The 22,166-nt window shown below is 42.3% G+C and overlaps 1 protein-coding gene across 1 annotated transcript in view; it reads right to left on the minus strand.

The window, feature by feature from the left end:
- Window positions 1–22,166, minus strand: part of ABRAXAS2 (abraxas 2, BRISC complex subunit) — a 222,665-nt gene that overhangs the window by 111,522 nt on the left and 88,977 nt on the right. The window contains exon 5 of the mRNA XM_069239121.1: window positions 8,714–8,904. Within this exon, the coding sequence (XP_069095222.1) occupies window positions 8,714–8,904 (191 nt within the window). The remainder of the gene's footprint in view (window positions 1–8,713; window positions 8,905–22,166) is intronic.

Consider the following 22,166-nt stretch of genomic DNA (forward strand, 5'->3'; position numbering starts at 1 on the left):
CTTTAGTGCGTCATCAAACTTTCTTTCTTTGCAGGAACGCTGCCATTTCATCCTCTAGACAAAGCCTCTTTTTCTCCAACTTCGATGACTTTGACGTCTTGTGTCAGCGACAATAGTTTTTTCAGTATTTGTTCCTCCAATGGTTTTGGGGTTTGTTTCCCCGTGGAGGGCTTCACCTGTTTTGGCGCCAGGTTATTTTCGGTATCCCATGTCTGGGATCCATGGGACTGTTGTTCGTGGCTGGCCCTCGATCATTGTTTTCTCTGACGTCGAGCTGTCTTGTGGTACATTTTCTGGGGGATTATCTCCTCCAAGATTTTCAGTGGTTTATTTACCTTCTCCGGCCCTTTTTCATCATCCTTTATCGTTTTCTTAAGCAGGTGTTTTTTCTCTGCGTCCCTCTCGAGGAATTAGACGTCCGACCCCCTCCGTGGGTCGACTTTGAGCCTCCTGCCTGTTATTCTTTGTTGCTAGATAGGCCAATTCGTTCAGTGATTCCTGGTGTTTTTGTCTCTGCGTTGCTGCATGGTGTTATTCGCTCTGCCCTAAGGATTTTGGGTACAAAAGTGACGCAGGCCTCGCAGCCCTGATCTCCATGGTCTTTTGGAAAGCAGAGGTTGCAAACCATGCAGGTTGCACTTAGCAACTTTATGGTGGCAGTTCGGGGGGGGGGGGGGGGGGGGGCTTAAGAACAAAGGGACAATTCGGGACCCAACCACTAGATGGCAGAATGATGCACAGCCTGTGAATCCAGAAAAGGAGTCATGCTGCAAAACTTTGTGTTAACTATAGTGAAACAATGAAGCGAGGGTTGAAGCGGATAATACTGATAACAACAACACTACTACTAACAATAACTGAACATTTGGCACAGCGACCTGACGGCAAGGGTGCCTAAAAAATGTGTCTTGTGTGTCAACAATGGAACTGGATATAATGATCTTTAACCTATGGTTTTAGGTATTTAGGATAATTCGCCTATTTCTAGCTCTAGGATAAAAGCTGACAAAAAGGATATCTTATTGATTAAGATTGTTATAAGGTACTGACGGGAAAATATGGCTAAATCCATATTGTTATTTTGATGTACCTGTATAAATCATTAGCAAAACATTTATGAGAATACTGGTTAAAATCTTGGCAGTCTAACACACTATTACTCTTTTATAAGAATCAACATTGGATAGACGATTATAAAGCATCCATGGCTGTTATTTATTTCAAGTCTTTTTCAAGCTAAAAGACTTCGTATGATTAGTAGGGCAAGCTCCGTCACTCATACAAGGTATTATATTTGCTGCAAGAAGCAGAAAGTCATTTCTAAGGGTCAGCTGAATAACACAGGAGATAAGTGGTCCTGCTGTAGGCTAATAAATTATACCGGGGTTATTTTAGTGAGAATGGTGATGGGACGTGGCCTATATGGTTTTCTAAGCAAATTTCAATATCAAATATTCATTAGGAAAATTAATATTTAAAAACCCATCAGAATCTGAAGGAACAATTTATTCAGAGTTCATGACAATATTGAGAATGATGGCTCTGGTTCCTCAATGCTATTATTCAAGTTTGCCAGAGGCAGTCCTGCATTATGGTGATGTGAGTGAGAATAAGACTGAAAGAGTTGCATCCTGCCAGACTAAAGCCAGAGTCAAATAAACATCTTTATCAATATTTACAACAACTGAGTACATACAATGTGGACAAAACGAGTAAGAAATGCCAGCTTTATGATCAAAGTTTCAAAACTCTAAACCGAGCTCAGAAATGTGATCGGTCTGAATAGAAAGAACATTAATTGCATAATTAGACAGGGGACGTGCCCTAGACTGCTTCAAAACATGTATATTATTATTTTGAAAGTGAATACTAGAAATAGACATCATCATTGTGTGTTTCAGTTATGTAACACTTTAGAGAGTCTCACTGAAGATGGCAAAAAAAAAAGCCTGAAACAGTATGCCCGGTGCAAAGGCCCAAAGGCACTACTGTCAAGCTGTGCCTAATTTGGAGATGTTGTAGCAAAATATATAATTACTCATTGAGAAGGCAGTTAGACTATAATCCTGAAAAGGAGGATGGTTCAGTTAGGAGTTACTGTGCAATGGCCACAGATCAGAAACTCATTGACCAAATTGGTTTTCCAAACCAAGTAAATCCATTAGATCTTCGCACTACATCAAATTCCACAATGGTACCATTAAGAAGCTCAAGAATTGTCAAAGTCAGTTTAAATACCATCCTTTGAAAACACTTTCTAAAACACAACTACAAGCTACAACACGGTCTTCAAATCATGCCTTCCTAGCACCCAAAACCACAGCTAAATATCTAGGACACTTTTCTAGTCTTGGGTGGAATTCTGTGAACACCATTTCCCTTAGATGGAAGATAGTATTGCTTTCTCCATAGTATACCATGTAATCTGGCATAATGGTCAAAAAGCCTTAGGTGATCTATCTCATTCCTAATGCAAGTTCCTCTGTGAAGAATATTTTTTTATGTAGCCCCTTTCTTCCAAGTCTTATTCTATCACTGTTGAGCACCTACGCTAGTATTCTGCTAAATCTACTGCTTCATTCACTGTGGTTGACACAATGCTCTACATGGGCTTTGAATCCATATTGAGTCTTTTGATACCCTCACTTTGACTTTCTTTACTGCCCTCATGCTTTAGAAACAGACAAATATAAATACACATTTTGTTTGGAATCGTTTCAATCAAGACAAGTATCAAGATATCTAAAATGAAAAAACACATCCCTTCAAATCTCTCCTATTTGGAAAATCACAAATATTTATGTTTTGGCAAACATCAAGGAAATCTAGACAGACACAAATATTATAAACCAATCAAGTGATTAATTACCAAAAGGAAAATGTTACTAACTCTGTAATCATTAGTTTGTGGTATGTAGTGCTGTAGATTCATAATCTGTGCAAAACCTCCGCCATCCAGCGTTAGGCTCGGATGTACACAACTTGTTTTTCTTCTAAGGAAGTCTTTCGGGTCACAGGTCTAGTGACTCCACCTATAAATGGTATTGCACATTCGCATAGGCTCCAGTGTTAGACTGTTTTTTCCCCCGCACGGAGGGCAAGTCTGAAGATGGAGCATACTCAATGCAGAAAAGATGATCACCATGCAAAGGAGAATAATAAGAATGACAGAAAAAGAATAGAACCTGCAACAACCTCAGGCGACGGAGGAGGGGGTGGGTGCATGATAATCTAGAGCACCATATGCCACAAATAGATGTTTACTTGGTAAAATTTTTAGTTTGTGTCATGTGTAGCTGTAAATACACATGCTGTGCATCAACTATAAAGCAGTCCTCCTAAAAAGTGGTGGCTTAGCCACAGAATGTTACAGTAGGCTGAAAAAGTGCAAGGAGGACAGCCTGGCCAAATCTAGCTTGCTCTCTGATGAGAACATCCTCACAGTAATGTTTAGTGAAGGTATGTAGGGCAGACCACATAGCTGCTTTCCAAATGTTAGCAAATGGTATATTACCCAGAAAAGCCCTGGAAGCCCATTTCTTACAAGTGTAATGGGGTTTCAGAGGTACAGGAAGGGTTCTTTTAGCTTTGGCACAACAAGTCCCTTTACATTCAATAAGCAACGTGCTAGGCTTGCTTTGGAGAGAGAGAGAAGAACCCTTGTGAGACTTGGAGTATGATACAAATAGTTGTTGGGTCTTACGAAATGGTTTTATTCTATCAATATAGTACATGAGTGCTCTTTTGACATCAAAGGTATGCACCGCACATTCTGCTACAGTTTCTGGCAGTTCAATTGTCTGATAAAGGTGGAAGCTGGAGACCTTCCTTAGGAAGGAATTTTGGATTGGTTCTGAGGACCACTCTATCTTAATGTACCTGGAAAAAGGACTCTTCTACGGTAAGAGGGTGTATCTCACTGACTTGTCTTAAGAGATATCCACAATGAAGGCCATCGTTCAAGACAGGAAATGCAGTGGGCAAGAGTGTAGGGTATCAAAAGGAGGACTCATAAGCCTAGTGAGGACAGTGTTTAGGTTCCAAACTGGAGCAGGGGGTGTCCTGGGTGAAATAACTTTAAGGCCTTCTATGAATGCCTTAATAATGGGTATACTGAACAAGGAAATGTGTTGTCTGTACTGTAGGTAGGCAGTTACGACAGCCAAGTGTAATCGGATCGAAGTATAGGCTAGGTCTGATTTCTGAAAGTGCAGAAGGTGACAAATAATGTTCTGCACAACTGCTGTGAGGAGATTAATGTGTTTTGAGAGGCAGTAGTGTACAAAACGTTTCCATCTGGCTGCGTAACAAGCCCTGGTAGTGGGTCTAAGTGCCTCTTTAGAAACAGACATACACTCTTCTGGTAAGCCTGAGGTAACCAAATTCTAAGACCTCAGGAGCCAGGTTGGAAGATTGAGTTCCTGATGGCTGAAATGCCTGAGAGTGCTGTGGTTTTGTGCGAGAAGGTCTGGTCTGTTGGGGAGCTTCTTGTGTATGACTACAGAGCTTTCTAGAAGCGTGGAGTACCATGGATGATGTGCCCAGGTTGACGCCACTAGAATGAGCACGAGAGATGTGTGTCTCAGTTCCTTCACCACAATTAGTAGGCAAGGGTGAGGCAGAAAAGCATAGGCAAATATTCTCGACCAGTCTATTCATTGTGCGTTGCCCATGGACTGCAGTGGCGAACAGAACTATTTGTGGGAAACCCCAGTGCTTAAAGTACAGAGTAGGATCTGGGGGTGTTCCCAGTTCCCATTTGTTGATGCGTCCTGCTGAGCAGGTCTGCAATATCATTGCCCACCCTAGGAATATGTTGTATGAGTAGTAGTATTCTGTGATGTATGGCCCACCTCGATACGCTGGACAGCTGTGGTGAATGCGTACCCCTCTCTTTAAACAGGTAGAGCATGACAGTTGGGTTGTGTTCGGCAGTCTTGTTGTGAATATTGGGGAGAAAAGCACATAGACCAGGCTCAAACGCCAGCAGCTCCAGGTGCTTGATGTGAAGAAGTTGCTGGGTAAGGGACCAATGACCCTGAACAGTTTGAGATGGGCTCCCAAACCTTTGAGTGAGGTGTCCGCTGTTATGGTCTCTTGGGGAATTGTTTCGCCTGTGCAACAGGTTGCTTGTATTCCACCACTGCAGAAAAGCAATGTGCAGCCCAACAACAACATTAGATCTTCTGGATGACGCTCTGCCTGAGCACTCTTGTAACAGGCTCATGTGGAGCCTGGCATGAGGGACTATAGCCATGCCTAGTAGCGGCATCACAGTTCTGACTGTTAGCTGCCAATCTGGCTGAAAAAGAGGCAGCAAGTTTTGGAAGGCCTCATACCCTGACTGGGCTGTGGCAAGCTTTTCCCACACTCGCAACCCAGACTATGCAGGGTGTGAATTATGGTCTGCGTGTGCTCTTGACTGAATTGCTGCCTGGCCCTCTTGATCAGTCTAGGAAGGGGAACACGTGGATGCGGCTTCTCAGGAGAATGGCGACCACCACTACCAAAACGTTTGAAGACTCTTGGTGCTTTGTCACATGTGGAGGCTTTGCTAAGCTCTGACCTGTGCCTAGTTGGATATCAATGCACTGTTGTCAAGCATCCAAGTGTTTCTACAGCCATTCGCGAACTGGCTGATCAAATTCCTCTGAAGCAGCAAAGGATGCCACAGTAGAAGGCATCTTTTATGGGAATGCAGATGTTTGCGGACCGGAGCCGTACTCTGCATCGCTCAGAACGTCTCGGGACAGGATATCCCGGCTACGAAAAAAAATTCTCCAGCCCTTTCAAATCAGAGCGTGACCGAGGACATGCCTTCAGTGCTGAAGCTGTGCTTGAGGCTCAAGGTTAGAAGTGGGACTTTGGGACTGAATGTGGCTGGGGAGCTTGGTCTGTCTCCGAATGCCGATGCAGACCATGGCCGGATGGCAGGGGTGTACCAGAGGCCTTATAAGCAACCTGAGAGCTAGAGGCGTGCTTCTTTGTGTGGGGAGTCATGGGAACACCCATAATCAATGTGACTTTGAGGGCGCTAGGATGACGGTGGCTCTTCGGACTCAACATATGCCTCAGAATTCACGGTTTAATGTGAAAAAGCTGCCTCTATTTCAACACCAGGAGACCCCTTCGACATCTGACTTCTAATGCTCTGCAAAGATGTCAGGAGTCTCCTCTTCCTCCCATCTTTGCATCGTGGCGGCGGAGGCGATACAACGTGCATGTCGGTTCCAAAGAGTTTTATCCTCACTGTGGTCGGAGACAAACAGAGGTCGTGGACTTCGTGAAGATCTGATCTTGGATACTTGGTCTGACACCTAGGACAGAACTCAAACGGAGTCTTTTACATCACAGGAACATTTTCAACCCGAGCGGTTTGGAGTCGAGGGTGTATGTTTGACACAGAGTCAAAGGTACGCGATGGTGGTAAACTGACGAGAATGCAGGATTGTTTGTAGATGGTAACGAGAGGACAGATCCAAGGGCCTGGCAAAAACACCACAAGGTGTCAAACCAGAGACGTGGATGACAAACTATGGAGCCGATGCACATGCACAATACGACTAATATTTGAAGTCACTAGACCCCGTGACCCAGAAAGACTTCCTTCAAAGAAAAACATGTTGTAAACGTCTGAGCCCAACACTGGGTGGTAGAACTATGCACAGCATGCGCATCTTCAGCTACACATGCCACAATTCATGATATCATCTAGCTGAAGCCCTGTGATCTATTGCAAGGTATATTTTAAATATGAGACTAAGCAGACTTGGGGCCAGATGTACCTAAGGATTTTACCCATTCTGTGTCTATGGGAAAATGCTTTCGTACATATGGCCCTTATATCCAAACCAATCTTTAATAACAGAAACAAAACAAGGCCAAACCTTTATTTTACATTAAGTTGGGTCTACAGATCGCAAGATCGTAAAAGTGTTCAAAAAATAACCCATCATCATATTTTCTATCTCTGCTAAAAAGATCTGACTGAAACAACAACTTAAAAAAAATATACAGTACTGTATCTGAGAAAATTTCTAACACTTCCTGTGTGAACTATGAACTATATACTCAACTTTTTCAGTAATAATGATATATTGGTCAGCAAAGACAAATAATTTGATCACCGAAAATATGTTTTCAAGATGGTAGATGTTACCTTTGTGCTTTTGAAAGTGGAGTGTTAAAAGATCACAAACTGATAGAAGAATATGTATTACCAAGAGATTGGAAGCTAAACAGTCACACGAAAAAGTTACTCTTGGCAGTCTAAAGGAAGCAATCTAGCACAAATATATTCCAGAAGTTTGAATAAATAAATATTGTGTCTCACAGAAAACACTACCGAAAAATATTCCTTCGCACCTATGGGTAAATTTTTGATATAACAGAACAAACCTGAACTGGATGTAGGGACTGACATACAGTGTTAGGGTTGATTAATTAACTTTTCTTGAAACGTGAAAACCTTGTCTTATATAAATAACAATGCTAACTGACTGTATTTGAGCATGCGATCTGATACCCAACAGGCATTCCTCCCTAGTATATTTTTCCTACCTCAGATCTTTGTTTCATGTCCGTATTTGTGGTGTCTACTATTCCATTTATAAGCCTTGGTACAACGCAACTTCACTTGGTAGTAAAAAAATATATATATATATTTAAAAAAAGGGGGGAATATGTTGCCCGTCAGGTATTGGATATGGTGTTATCTGATATAAAATATTATATTCATACTAAAAAATGCAATTGTCATCAGTGGGATAATACCATTACACACTTCAAGGCATGTTTCAAGTTGGTTTAATCTGTACATATAGAGCGGACAAAGTAATACAATTATTTGAAGGTAAAGTAACATGTTGGCCAACGGTATAGCAGGAAAATTATGTGTAAATGTTGGGGATGATTATCTTTCAGGGATGACTACCTTCACAATATACACAGGTCAACAGTTTTATTGCCCGGAGTGGAACACTTCCCAAGTTCTTTTCAAGCAGTTCAACATGTTTTTTTACTCCTAATGTTGAGGACAATCTCTTCTCCATCAATTATACTCACCAGTTTCAAACCTTGCAAGATTAAATACTGTTAAGATTTTATTTTATTATTATTTTAGAAGAACTGCATTTTTATTGTTGCAAATACAGTTCCAAGCCACGGATCATGATTGTGTGGGCACAACTTACCAATACTGCTTTGTTTTGTAAAGCTCTGGCTTTGCCAAAACGTCTATTGTGATGAACACAATCACCTCCTGAGGGCAAGCAACATTCTTATAATAGCAGTTATATCACTTTTGTCGAATGTGCCAATTCTAGAGGGGTTCACTTTCATCATCTGGCTGATGTCAACTGATTTGTTTTTCAAGTTTGCAAAGACTGTTCACGTCTTCCACATGGCAAGAGCCTCTAAATATAAAACAGATCTGTGCGATGCATAGATGACTCAAAAAACGTAGGCAACATGTGAAAGATTAAATTAAACTCCATGCGTCTTTAAAGGGTATGTCACAACAGTAGGTAATTTTGTGTAGAGTGTGAAACCTGAGCGTGTTCAGCAAGAAAGTTTCAAACAGAAGATATTACATGCCAATGAACATCCTCACTTCAGTACATCTCACCCTTGGTTTCCCAAATGTAACATAAAACACATCAGTAGAAAAGACAGTGATATTATAATAGTTTAAGAAAACTTCCAAACATGATACCTGCGGTTCGGTCTGAAGAGCACATGCTCCAGGGCATGGGTTGAGTTGTTTGCGGTAGAGATGAAGCTGATAAGTAGAAAGACGAGATCTGGAACACCAAGAAGTTCAGTAAGCTGTTTGTGGAGAATCTGCTCTCGATATGACATTTGTTGTTGTGTGTTCCTTCGAAATCTGTACCAGCCAATTACTTTCTGTAAAAAAAAAAAAAAAAAAAAAAAAAAAAGAAGAGCACATTGCTTAAACAATCCTTGGCTCAAAAGCTTAATCAAGATGGACCACTAGGGCAAGGATAAAATGAAGCATGGGTTTTAGTTTATTATAAATGACTGAGACCATGACTAAGCAGGGCATCAACAGGAAGGGGAGATATTTAGATTGGCATCTAGTTTGCGTTAAGATGGACTGGGGCAAGCATTATGAGTAGAGCTTAAATAGTGTAAGCTAAGACAGGCAAAGAATCACCACCGAAGATGAGCTAAAGTGGTCATAAACAGCAACAGAGCGAGATGGGCTATTGTGAAGACAAAAACAGCTAAGTAAGCTCAGGGTTACAATTAACAGTGGCACAAAAAGTGACACGTCATGTCTGAATATGATATTAGTTATGGCACAAAGCGTGCCTAGCAAGATCAAAAACTTTCATAAGTGTGGCTCGGAATTCCCACAGAGGGTGGCAAAACAGGCTACAAAAGCAAGATATGGGGCATAAGGATCACCAGATGCTGTCCAAGATGGGTTTTAGGTGACAGACTGAATGGAAGTGTCTGACACAGATATTATGTGTGGCACAAAAAGCATAAAGATGTGTTCAGAGAACTTTCATGCATTTCTTTTTATATAATGCTATAATTATGCCAACAACATAACTATCACTTCTAGGTACACACTAGTACTGCAGGGCAATGTATTGCATGCTTTGGAGCGCTCACAGAGCTAACGCTGTCCATCCATTTTGAGGATAGTGTGGGTCTGTTTACTTGGGGAATGTATAGCCTGCTTTGGTTGATTCGCCTATTTATGTTGCCCCCATTAACTATGATCAATCCTTCTCTCACTTTATAAGTGATAAAGTAGGACTGTCCTGGTGTCACAGCTTACTGCTGATTTACAGGCCAACACACACACAGCACTCCCCCCACCACCACTACTTTCAACTTTGGATGTAGAACATTTCACTAAATTATAATTTCAAGAACTCTTCAATCGTTGATACAAGCACTAAGCAGACACAGGAATTCAACACATAACTACATACAACACAAACCTTCACATTTAGCAGCACCAAGCTGCATGCTCCTCAGTCGAAGTACAAAACAAAGCTCCATTTCTGAGCATCTGCCAGAACAGAAGATCTGCAAAAGGTACCAGGTATGACTTTCTTAAAAAGACCAAAGCAACAACACTGTTGATGCAGTCAGGCCTCTTGCATGACCATCCGCTGATATAGGGTCACTGGCAAATAAGGTGGCCAACTTCTTCGCACATACTGTGGCTTCTCCTCATAGTTCATTTGTCTCATTATTATTTTTTTATTTTTTATTATTTATGGTACTCTGCAGTATAAGTTATATCAGAGGGTACATCTGTATAAGGATACTGGTATATATTTACATCTTCCAACATCCAATGACAGTCTTCCTTGGTTTCGTGGTCACATAGAACTACCTAGTGAACATAGCATGGACACATCAAGATTGCAAAACAGAAGAAAGCAACAAAACCACACTAGTAAAAAAAGTATCCCAATGCACCTTTTAGGGCTACGAAGAGGGTGCCAATATACATTGGAAATTCTCCTTGATCGAGCATGCAATTATGCCTTTGTTATACATAATGCAATCGTCTTTATAAACTGGAGGGAAAAGACTGTAATCCAAATCAATAACCACAGGAAGGGAGGTAGAAGCGGATGGAGTTGAAGCACTAAGCATACAAGATCGTAGGGCCATCCATTTGAGAATGGCTGTCAGATATGCCTGCCTTGAGCAGGAAGAGCAGGTGGGAAAGTAGATGATGTGGCTGTTACTGGCATATAAATGGTAGGAAAAGCCAGACGCAGTGACATCAACATAGAGCAGACAAAGTAAGTGGTCTTCAGAGTGAGTCTTTGGTGATGCAACTTATAAATAAGTAGATGGGGACAGATTAAAACCCCAAGACTAGAAAAAGACTGATTAGAGAGGCGTGAAGAGAACCACTATAATGCAGATCCTATGATATTGTTCTTGTATGGGGAGGACAATAATGCAGGCTTATGTACAGTATCAAATTCTGCTAACAGGTCAGGAAGTACGAGGCTAGATGAGAGATGGACAGTTGAGGCAGTGAGAGGAAATAAACTTTGCTGGGAAAGTGAGGCGTCATCACGTTTTTTTCACAGTGCTGGTGTACAAGGCAGAAGAGGGTAAACTAGTTACTGGAGTTTTCATAAAAATGCAGTATTTCCACAAACATGCAGCTTGCTTTATACTGAGAAAAAGTGGCCACATTCCACATGAAATATAAGGTATCAACTCAATTTGTAACAATGGCAAAATCACGATTTAATCCCCAGATGAGGCTCTTGTCCAATTTAACATCCATTTCACTAACCACCTTATTTCCCGGTAAAATGCTCCTACACTTCTCAAACATGTTTCCTCTTCCCACCTACCCAATAGTCCTTCACAAGCATACATTAGAATACAAACAAGCAACCTCATCTCTCGCTCTCAGTTTTCAAATACAAGTGTTACACTTAACAGGAGGCCCTCATCAATCATGGATTCCTCACACAGTACTCTCATATTTAAATACCTATCAGCTAAAAGGACTTCAATCATATCTTCCTCAGCAATGAACACACCTCCTTATCTGTACACCACCGTGCAGAGACAAAATGGAACCATAAAAGCTGTACTGTCTCTATATTTGATCCTTGACTCACCTACACCACAATTAAAGCTGACTGTGAAAAATACATCAGGTACTCCTTTGAGCAACATGTCAAACCACTCTGTCCAACCAACTGCAGAAATCCTTGGCATCAATATTTAGTACAGATTCTGCGTATACAGAAATAAAAAAATACCTTTCATTATCTATTTGTCTCATGAAGAAAATAATACTTGAGAACTATGTCTATCTCTAACTACTAGTTTACCAATCCTCATATAGGAACCCATTCAAAATGAGCAATACTGGGTGGCGTGGTCAAGGTAAGGACCCACAAAGATGCATCCTCACTAAGCTCCATGAGCCCAACCCTTGCTGAGTCCCACAATGCCACTGGAAGTCAGCACAGACAAAATTTGATGTCATGAGCGGGGTGCCGAGAGCAGGCGGAGGTGAGCTATGTTATGTCCATTTTGATGCCCTATACTCAGTGGAGTTCTGGGAGCCACCTAGGCTCTCCCAAGGTAGCTGCCATATGAGCTTCAGAGTTGGAGGAGTGGGCCAGAGCATGTGGAGGCACCAAGGAGGCCATAACAGAAGTGATGTAACAGAAAGGCAATCCGACACTAAAAAGAGGACGTATTCATGACCCCCCCCCATACATGATGGTAGGCTAAATGAGGTCTCTAATGGAGACACTCAAACAATATACTGTTAAGCTTTTGAAGGAACAAGCCGCACAGAAATCAAATACTAGAACCTTGCCTGGGAAGGTGAAGGAGGTGGGGGCAAAGCGGGAGAGTCTGGGATCGGCCAGGCAACACTTCACTCACCTGATGTTGCTTTGAGTATTTTTGGTGACAAACATATCACAAACTAAGTTATATTAAAATGGGGGCTGCCAGCTACACTTCCCTCTAGAAGCTCTACTAATTAGTGTTCAGGCTAATGGTCACCTACTGGGAAACTGGGCCTCATTTCACAAGTACAAGGGCATGAAACACTGTGTACTTAGGGCCGGGCTTACTCCAAAAGAATCCACTTCATATACAATAAATAAATCGCACAGGTATGGCCGTGCTGACCCTTCCAGATTACTCAATCTTTTTAAATTCTCCTAAAACAAACTTACACTGTGAAGAGCTTGAAGCATGGCAAAAACAAGCAAACCAGTGTCAATAAGAGACATGCCCGATGTACAGAAATCTGACCTCACACAGACCCAACTTTACACTGAATCCTCTTCAGCTCAAAAATAAAACTTAGCAGAGAGTGCTGACCGGCAAGCAACCGGTCATTAAGGATATACAACCTGTAAAGATGGAAACCGGAACAGCGTCGTACTTGAACAGGTAAGATTTATTGATCAAAGCCTTTCTTCGCTGAGCTCTTCCTCAACGCGGTGCTCTTTTCCCCTGTCAGCAAGCAACTGCCGGGAGGGAGAACGCCGTACAACCTTTCCAGGCTTGCGGCTCAACAATACACAGATACAGCCGCAAGCCACATCATAACACATCCCTCTCCGTTAACACCCACAATAAAAACCCCAATTTAAAGAACGTGAAAAAACCCTTTCAGAACAAATAAAAACAAAGAAAAAACATAAGAGTCTAAAGCACAGAAAATAACAGTCAAAACAAAGATGTTTATATCATGTTACATAATCATTCAAAAACACAGGAGGTCTCCTGAGTCTGGGAGTCCTAGGAGACCTAACACTCAGATCACAAGGAGAAGCTCTCATGGAACCCAAACGAGCATTAGAAACACCTTCACTGCCACCAACATTCGCATCACCATCACCACCACGAGGATCAGTCACACCTTCATCTTTCATCAACATATATCTACTACAATCATCACACCTCTCTCCATTCCTTTCACTCAGTGAAGCAGCAAATTCTGCAACACGCCTGAAATTCCAGCGTTGACCATTTTCAAGCACAATATGCCACCTGTGTACTTGATAAACTCTGAACAGACCTAAAAACTTACAAAGTCATTTTTTTACTCTTCCCGATTTAATTTTCACCCAATCACCAGGTTTAATCCTCACAACATTGCACCCAGTTCCACCCACCAGGTCCCCACTGAATGCACCACCACCTCCCAACAATGTCTCCATCCATGAAGGTTTGAGTTTACTGACAGGTTTCCTACCTCTCGTGTCAACAAACGGTATTCTACCTGAAGTTGTATTCACTGTGGTGCGATATGCCCACACTAATTCCGAGATCACTGATCCAGCATCTAAATCATTGACCACAGGCAATTGCAGGCCACCCTTGATCATGCGGTTAGCCTGTTCCACAATGCCATTGGCACGAGGATTGTACAGTGCTTTACGTGCATGCCTTATACCACATGAGTCTAAAAAGGCTTTCATCTCCTCAGACGTTAACTGAGTACCATAATCAAAACCAATGGAAACCCCTCCGCCGCAAAAATCTCTCTTAAGACACTTATGGTAGCTGACGTTGTAATCTCACACATAAACTTGACAATGAGCCATTTGGAGTGCACATCCATCATAAGCATGGAAAAATTCCTTCCTCTGACGATACCAGACCAAGGTCCAATGAAGTCCAAGCAGACACTATGCCAAGATTTACCAGGATCAGTTATGCTACCCCAACAGACTGCTCCCCTACTCTTAACCGTTTCTCACTCTGAACACACTCAGAACATCTCTCTACCCACCTCACCACATCATCATCCATGCCAGGCCACCAAAACTCCGTTCTCAATCTTCTTTTGGTAATTGTTTGACCAAGATGACCTTCGTGGGCAATATCAAACAAACATTTGCGCACCCCCGCAGGCGAAACAACCTTTTCACTCAGCAGGATCATCCGACCATCAACTTCTTAAAGTTCATTCAACACTTTGTTGAAAGGCCGTACTGAAGCTGGAAGAGTACTGTCTCTCCTCCCACCCTTCCTTATCAAATCAACAATCTTCAACAAAACGTCATCTCCTTTCATAGCAGAATACCAGTCATTTTCTTTCACAGCACCTTTACTCTAATGCACAACTTCACCTACAGGCGCAACAGCTCCCTCTTGTTCATGCTCTAACACATTATCCCCATTAACAGACTGCCACTCAAGAGGCAGACGGGAAAGACAGTCCGCTTGCACATTCTTCCAACCAGGAATGAACTCAATCTTATAATTAAATTCTTGTAAACGGGAGGCCAACCTAGCTAGTCTCGCTGCCCTTACCAGTCCCACTAGGTGACAAAGATTTTAACAAAGGTTTATGATCAGAACGCAGAGTGATGGTACTGCCCCAGATATATATGCGAAAATACGCCACACCCCATGTTGCAGCCAAAGTCTCACGCTCAACGACCACATAATGTCTCTCAGCAGTAGTCAAAGTCCGTGAAGCGAAGGCAACTGTCTTCTCCGCAGACCCATGCATTTGAGACAAGACAGCTCCAATATCCGTTGCACTTTCATCAACAGTAATAATTGTTTTTCTCCTTGTATCAAAAGGTACCAGAATACCAGCATTGCACACTTCGTCCTTTATCAACTGAAAACATTGGCATTGCGCTTCTTCCAATACAAAACTAGCTCCCTTGCGCAAAAGTACTTTCAGACATTCAGTCTTGCTGGCAAAGTTCTTGACGAATTTGGAGTAGTACTCAATCAAACACAAAAAGGACCGCAGTTGATCCTTGTCTTTGGGAACTGGAGCAGATCTAATAGCAACTAACAGGTCTTTCTTTGGCGTAACACCATCTTGCGACAGTTAATGGCCAAGATACTCCACCTCCTTCATCAAAAATTGGCATTTTTCCCGACGTAAGGTCAAACCAGATTGCAACAATCTGTCCAACAACATCTTAAGAGAGACATTATGGTTCTCAATAGTGTCACCGAACACTAGAATATCATGCTGAAAAAATAGAATATTGTCCAACCCTTTGAAAATATGGTTCATCATCCTCTGAAAAACGGTGGCAGCCGACGCCAGACCAAAAGGCATCCGGGTAAACTGAAATGGACCCTCCATGGTGATGAAAGAGTTGAGGGCTTTGGAAGCCGGATGAAGTTTGATCTGGTCATATGCGTGCTTCAAATCCAACTTTGAAAAATATTTAGCATCTTTCATAAGCAAGATCAATTCATTAATGTTTGGCAAGGGAAAATTGTCTGTGACAATGTTCTGGTTCAACCCCCTCAAATCTACACAGAACCTCAATTTGCCGTCTCTCTTCTTAGAAATCACAACAGGCGACAACCACTCAGAGGCCTCCACAGGCACAATCACCCCACAGTCAAGAATTTCTTTTAGAAGCTCTTTTAAGCCCCCTCTTACAGACACTGGAACCTTCCTAACCTTGTACTGCACAGGAACAGCACCCACCTTCAACTTAATTTCATGAACATAGCCTTTCAACTCTCCCATCTCTTCTCTAAACACCTCATTAGCCCCATTCAAAATATCAGCAAGATAAACATCCTCAATCACTGCTACCTGACTAGGGGCACATTGATTGATGACGATGCGAAGGTCATACTAGTGTTGTCAACCCAAAACAGGTGGACCGGACTCCGCTACATAAACCTTGCCTACCACCTTTCTCCCTTAAACTCTATTTCAGAGGGCATATAACCGATGATATCTATCTATTTACCTTAACAACCCCCAGGGTTGATGCCCTTTCGCAATAATCTGGTTGAAGGTCACTTCAGGCAAAACAAATCTTTAGGAACAATGGAATATAAAGAACCAGAATCCCCCATTAGTTCCACAGGCACATTTTTTACAGTAAATTCTGCCTTAGGACTCTGCATTCTTTCCGCTTTCACCCCCGCATTATCAGACCCAGACACACACAAAACACTTTCAAATTTGTCACCCATGAGCACGTCACCAACAGCATCACTAACCATGGCCACCTTCACTATTACCTGTTCCTTCTCCCTACACACTCTCGCAAAATGCCCTTTGCGCCCACACTTCCGACACTCTTTCCCCAGAGCAAAGCAATTTCTGGACTCCGAAGTATGATACTTGCTCCCACACCTGTTACACATCCCGCTACTAACCCTATTCAAATTAAAGGAAGTACCACTGGACCTTCCCCGGGACGATTTACCCGCAACAGCTATATCACCCTCAATCAGCGATACCTCCTTAGAACCCTTAACTTCTCTCCTCTCCATTTGTTTCATACAAAACTCCGACTCTTCAACCACATTCGCAATTTCTATAGCATTCTTCAACTTAGGGTCCTTCGCTGCCCACAATCTCTCCTGCATTTTCTTACTCCTACACTGTACTATGAGCTGATCACGAATTAACTCGTCCGTGATCGCTCCAAATCTACATCTAACAGAAAGCTCCCTTAACCGAGCAACAAATTCATCCACAGATTCACCCTCCTTTTGCGGTTGTGTGTAAAACTTAAACCTTTGCATGACCACATTCTCAGTCTTGGCAAACCTCAACTCTAATCTCCACCTCGCTTCCAAAAATAGGCAAGTACTTGAACACATGCTGACCTTCATTGCCTAAAGAACTAAGTAAGATAGCTTTCTTCCTACTGGAGGAGAATTCTAAACCTTCCAGAGCTTCAAGATAATTATCAAATACGTCTATCCACTCCTCCCAAAGTATGGGCGGACTTCCAGGTTGCACCAAAAACTGAGGAGGCGAGTGCACAACAGTGGTCGCTAGATTCATCATAAAAATCCGAAACTAGTGATTAAGTTCATTAAGAGCAAGTATGTCCGTATGATCAAAAGAGGAGAAAAAAAGAAAAAAATGTAAAGTTCCCCCACACAGATGTTTGACAGGCCAGATCAACCACGAAGTAGCAACACAGTAGAGTCCAAGTGTGCCTATCACCGCAGAAGGCACTTATCTCCTTGAGTAATTATGTGTACCTATCACAGTAAAGGAATCCTTTTACAGAAACGAAGAGAACTGGCAAGTCGTCCATGCAATGGTGAGCGATTCCTCGTAGGCACTGTCTGGTTAAATGAGTCCCAACTCTCAAAGATGGCCACCTCCTAACGCACAGAAGCGTCAGCTAACGTCAACACAGCGTTGCCAGGAAACCAAACAGGTGAGAAGCAGCAGTTCAAACAGCGTGTGCACAGTGCAGCCTTCACAAAGGTGCACGACTTTAAACAGGTGCCAAATATTTAAAACTCATGAACACCCAGCCGTCGGTCAGATTACAGTACAGCTGAAAAAAATAAAAACACCATCACAGATCGCCGGTCCTTATGCAGCATCAGGATTCCCACGCCGAAACCTGAAAGCGTGGATTCATAGCATCCGCGTGAGGAGGAAATCTACCTGCTTGCTGATGCTCGTCGCCACAAATGTAAAGATGGAAACCGGAACAGCGTTGTACTTGAAAAGGTAATATTTATTGATCAAAGCCTTTCCTTGCCGAGCTCTTTCCCAACGCGGTGCTCTTTTCCCCCGTCAGCAAGCAACTGCCGGGAGAGAGAACGCCGTACAAACATTCCAGGCTCGCGGCTCAAGAATACACAGATATAGCCGTGAGCCACATTACAACACAATCACGTCTAACTGAATTTAGGAAGGACATCAACTCATTTGGATACAACTTCAACAAGTCACCCTCTGCATTACACCACTCACTTCAGAAAACTGAAGTGCGACTAGACGGAGGATAATTTGGCAGAATAGTTACACAAAAGAGACTGAATAGCCCTTGACTCAATAAACAATGCTTGAGAAACTGGAAAACCACACTAGATGAAACATTATAAGCCTCTGTGGACTCTGCAATAAGTGGCAAATAAAGACCTGGTGTCCAGTGGTTTCTGCCCCCCACGGGCAGAAATGGCCTAAAAACAATTTGGCCCCCAGGGAGCGACCCTTGCCTAAGGGGTCGCTCTCTACACATAAAAGAAAGAAAAATGTTTTATCCCTGGTGTCTAGGGGTTTTCTGTCCCCCTTGGGGGCAGATCAGACTAATTATATTAGGCTGAAAAATTATTTCCCCCCCTGGGGAGTGGTCCTTGCCCAAGGGGCCGCTCCCCTCATGTCCATTTCAAACAAAAAAATAAATCCCTGGTGTCTACTGGGCATTTCTGCTGCCTGATCGCATCGCAGTCGGGCAGCAGAAATGCTTGCAGAGACATGAAAGGAAAGGCCTTTCCTTTCCTTTTATGTCTCTGCTGGCCCCCTCCTCCCGAGCGAAAGAGAAATACTTTTGAATTTCTCTTCCGCATCAGCGCAATGGGAGGTGACCTCTGATGAAGTCAGCACACGATTGCATGCTGACATCGTTAGACGTCACTGGGGCCCTCGGGGGAGGCTTAAGCGCTTCCCCCAAGGGCCGGTAAACGGACATAATGGTTACGTCTGTGGCGCCTAAGAGGCACAGCCATGGATGTAACCATTACGTCAATGGCTCTCAAGGGGTTAACAGTCTGGCTTCAGGAGAAACCAAAGGACAGGGGACAACACAATACTGGCAAGTTGCTCGGATGGAAGTGGCAGAATGAAATAAATAGCTGATGGCCTTCACGAGATGCGAAGACTGCCTTCGACAGGGTTGGTTAGTCGTGTTTGAAGAAACTGCCTGATAAAATCTAAACAGGCCCAAACGTGAAAGCATTTATCCAATCTCATTACAAAAAGCACACTGTAAGAAATTGTCTCATTAGTTAAGGGGAGTAAGTAATAATCATAATCCTTGTCCGGGTGAACCCATAAAATCTCCAAATTAACCTATTAACCTGAACTCAACACCTTGGTAGCTAGGGCACAGAGGAGATAGGATTAATTTAGAGACAATTTGTAAAATATTTAAGCAGTACTAAAATAGTAATAAAGTTGAAGCACAAAACAATTAAAAAAAATAAATTAAAAAAAATCACAAAATGAATTAGAGTAAAATGTAACAAACAAAGTGACACCAAAATGAAAACAATCCAATAAGGGGACCCTGAGATATGATTTTTTAAAGTTTTCAAGGAGAAATAGTGCCAAGACGCACAAAGCGCCGATGATAGTCAATGGTCATGGTAGAACGAGACCTAGGCGCAATTTGAAGCCAACTGTGATGGAGTGCTGGACGGATACACTAATCCAGTTCGTCCTGTTCCTATATTTTACCTTCTAAAGTGGTCCTTTCAGTCTGAATCCATCATAGGAGTGCACTTCTGAAACAACACAGGACTTCAGGGGAGCACTCAGAGACTAACATGGTGTCAAGCAGAGATCAGCAGGACAGATAGGTCCATATCTAGTTGTCAGTGGTTAGCTGGGCAGTTGCAGGAAAAAACCCTTGCAGCTCACATGGGAAGTCAGTCTCATGACCCACTGAGTCCACTCCTTTGTCCTTGGTAGAAGAGGGAGAGCAGATCCAGTCTTCAAGGCTCTTTTCAGGGTTCATACAGCAGGTTCAGTCCTCTGCTGATCTTCCACAGGAATGTTCTGAGCAGGTGCCTGGAGATGCCACATTTATGCCCCTCTGGGAATGTCCTAACCAATAGGGTAAAGGTTTTCTGGGACAAACCCCACCCACTTTGGGCATTTTCAAGATTGACAAAGTCTTCAGCTGCACTAAACCTGGGATGTGAGGGCTGTGGAGAGTGTACTATGATAAGCATAGTGTACGCCCACATTTCACATTAAAATCCATCCAGTTTGAGGCAAAAACCTCAGAGAGAGAAGTCTGGCAGAACAAAAGCTGTGTTTTCAGCAATCAGACACTGGATACATACAAATTACTTTGGCATCATGTTTCCTTACTTTGAAGTGGACCCCAACAGTAAAATGCAAAATCTAGCAGTGACAATTAAATGTCAAAAAAGAGGCCAATTCTGTCTGGCTGAGGGGGATTAACGAAGGACCCTACCCAAGTGTCAGCTAACATTTGCCTGTGACAGGGGAGGCTTCTCTGAAGTCTGCCCCAAGTGTCTCACGAAATACCCCAGCAGACCTATCAAGCAGGATGTAAAATTCAAGCAGGGTTTGACATTAACGTTAAAAGGTATTCTCACAGCTCCACCCTGGGCATTCTTTCAGGTTCACATGGTAATGTTTGCACATTCAGGTCAGTGTATTGTTTGCTTCTGGGAGCAAGTTCACACCTCATGCACGCCTTCAAATTCTTATTACTGACTGCTCAAAGTGGAAGAGCAAAATGAAGATTTCGATTCCAGGGACATCAGGCAGGGCAAGCATAACTTTCCAGAAGTCCCTGTTCAAAAATATGTATTACAAATCCAACTTCACCAGTGAAATGGCCTTGTAAAAAAAATATTTTATAATATTCAAAAATGAAATCTGTGTCCATTTCCTAGCCAGAGGTAACACTTATTAAACTAGAACTGAAGCCAACTCCCCCACAGTGAAAATAGCTTTAAAGGCTTTTTCCCTTTAAGGATATGTTTAACATTAAACGTTTACATATCCTACTTTTAAATACCATGCACTGTGCCTTATGAGCAATAAGACCGACTTAGAGGGGCCTTATTATTATTATTTAAAAGCGTTAGGTCTGTCAAAAAGGATTATTTACCAAGGTTGAATTTGCAGTTTAAAACTGCACAGCTAGGCTACAATGGTAGGCCTGGAGACAGATTTTACAGTGCTACTGCAGGGGGTTGCAAGCTAATGTAACACAAAGCAGTGAGCATTAAAATTAAATATTGTAAATATAATCATGTAAGATTGGTTATTACATTGCAGAATTCAGTAATATTAACTAAAAATGTGTCACTCATCACAAGCATTCAGCATTAACTTTTTGACCGACAGTCACACTCAAGCAAGGTAATGCCTACAATGGAAAAGATGCAATATTTTAACAGAAAGATAATCTTTTTATATAAAGCCTTTTATATGTGACCAAGACACTAACTCTCAAATTCACCAAAACAAACATAATTCAAATACAAAGAAAAATGTTGGACTTAGGTCTGGCACAATAGAGCACCAAAGATTTTTGAAAACTACACAATGCCACACTGCAGCATAGGTTCCTTGGGAGCCCCAGACAAACACTTACATTGAAGAGGCCCAAAACCTTCCCGCCTCAGACTGGATTACAACCCTGAGAAAACAAATGTGGATTCATGTAGGACACGCATTTTGTAAAGACGCACTACTGTATTTGTTATGGCTTTCCCCTGTAGCTAGTCCCAGACTCGCATACCACTTAAAACCTCCTAGAAAACTGACAATCAATCGCAAGGAAAAAATGCCTCCTTCTTTTATCCCTCCCCAATAACACCAGTTTCTTTAGCTGTAACCAAGCACAACCGCTGCTCCAAGGTGACTTTTTCGAAGACGGTGACCTCCTACGAAGGGAAAAATCAGAGAAATCTAGGCCTAACTTGTGGAGACGAATTTCATCTATCCCTGGTATTATAGTGGGTTAGTAAATGAGAAATTCAGGACTAAGTTAGAAAAGATAACACTTGCAATCCATGTTCACCAATACATTGGAACATAAGGGCACCACATGATTATACTGACACATTCAAGAACTCAGACAGCAACAACAAACATGTACTGAACTGGGATGGCTATACAGGAATAGAGATTCCAGAGGAAACCTGGTCAGCTA

This window comes from Pleurodeles waltl, chromosome 6, assembly GCF_031143425.1.
Source record: "Pleurodeles waltl isolate 20211129_DDA chromosome 6, aPleWal1.hap1.20221129, whole genome shotgun sequence".
NCBI lineage: Eukaryota > Metazoa > Chordata > Amphibia > Caudata > Salamandridae > Pleurodeles > Pleurodeles waltl.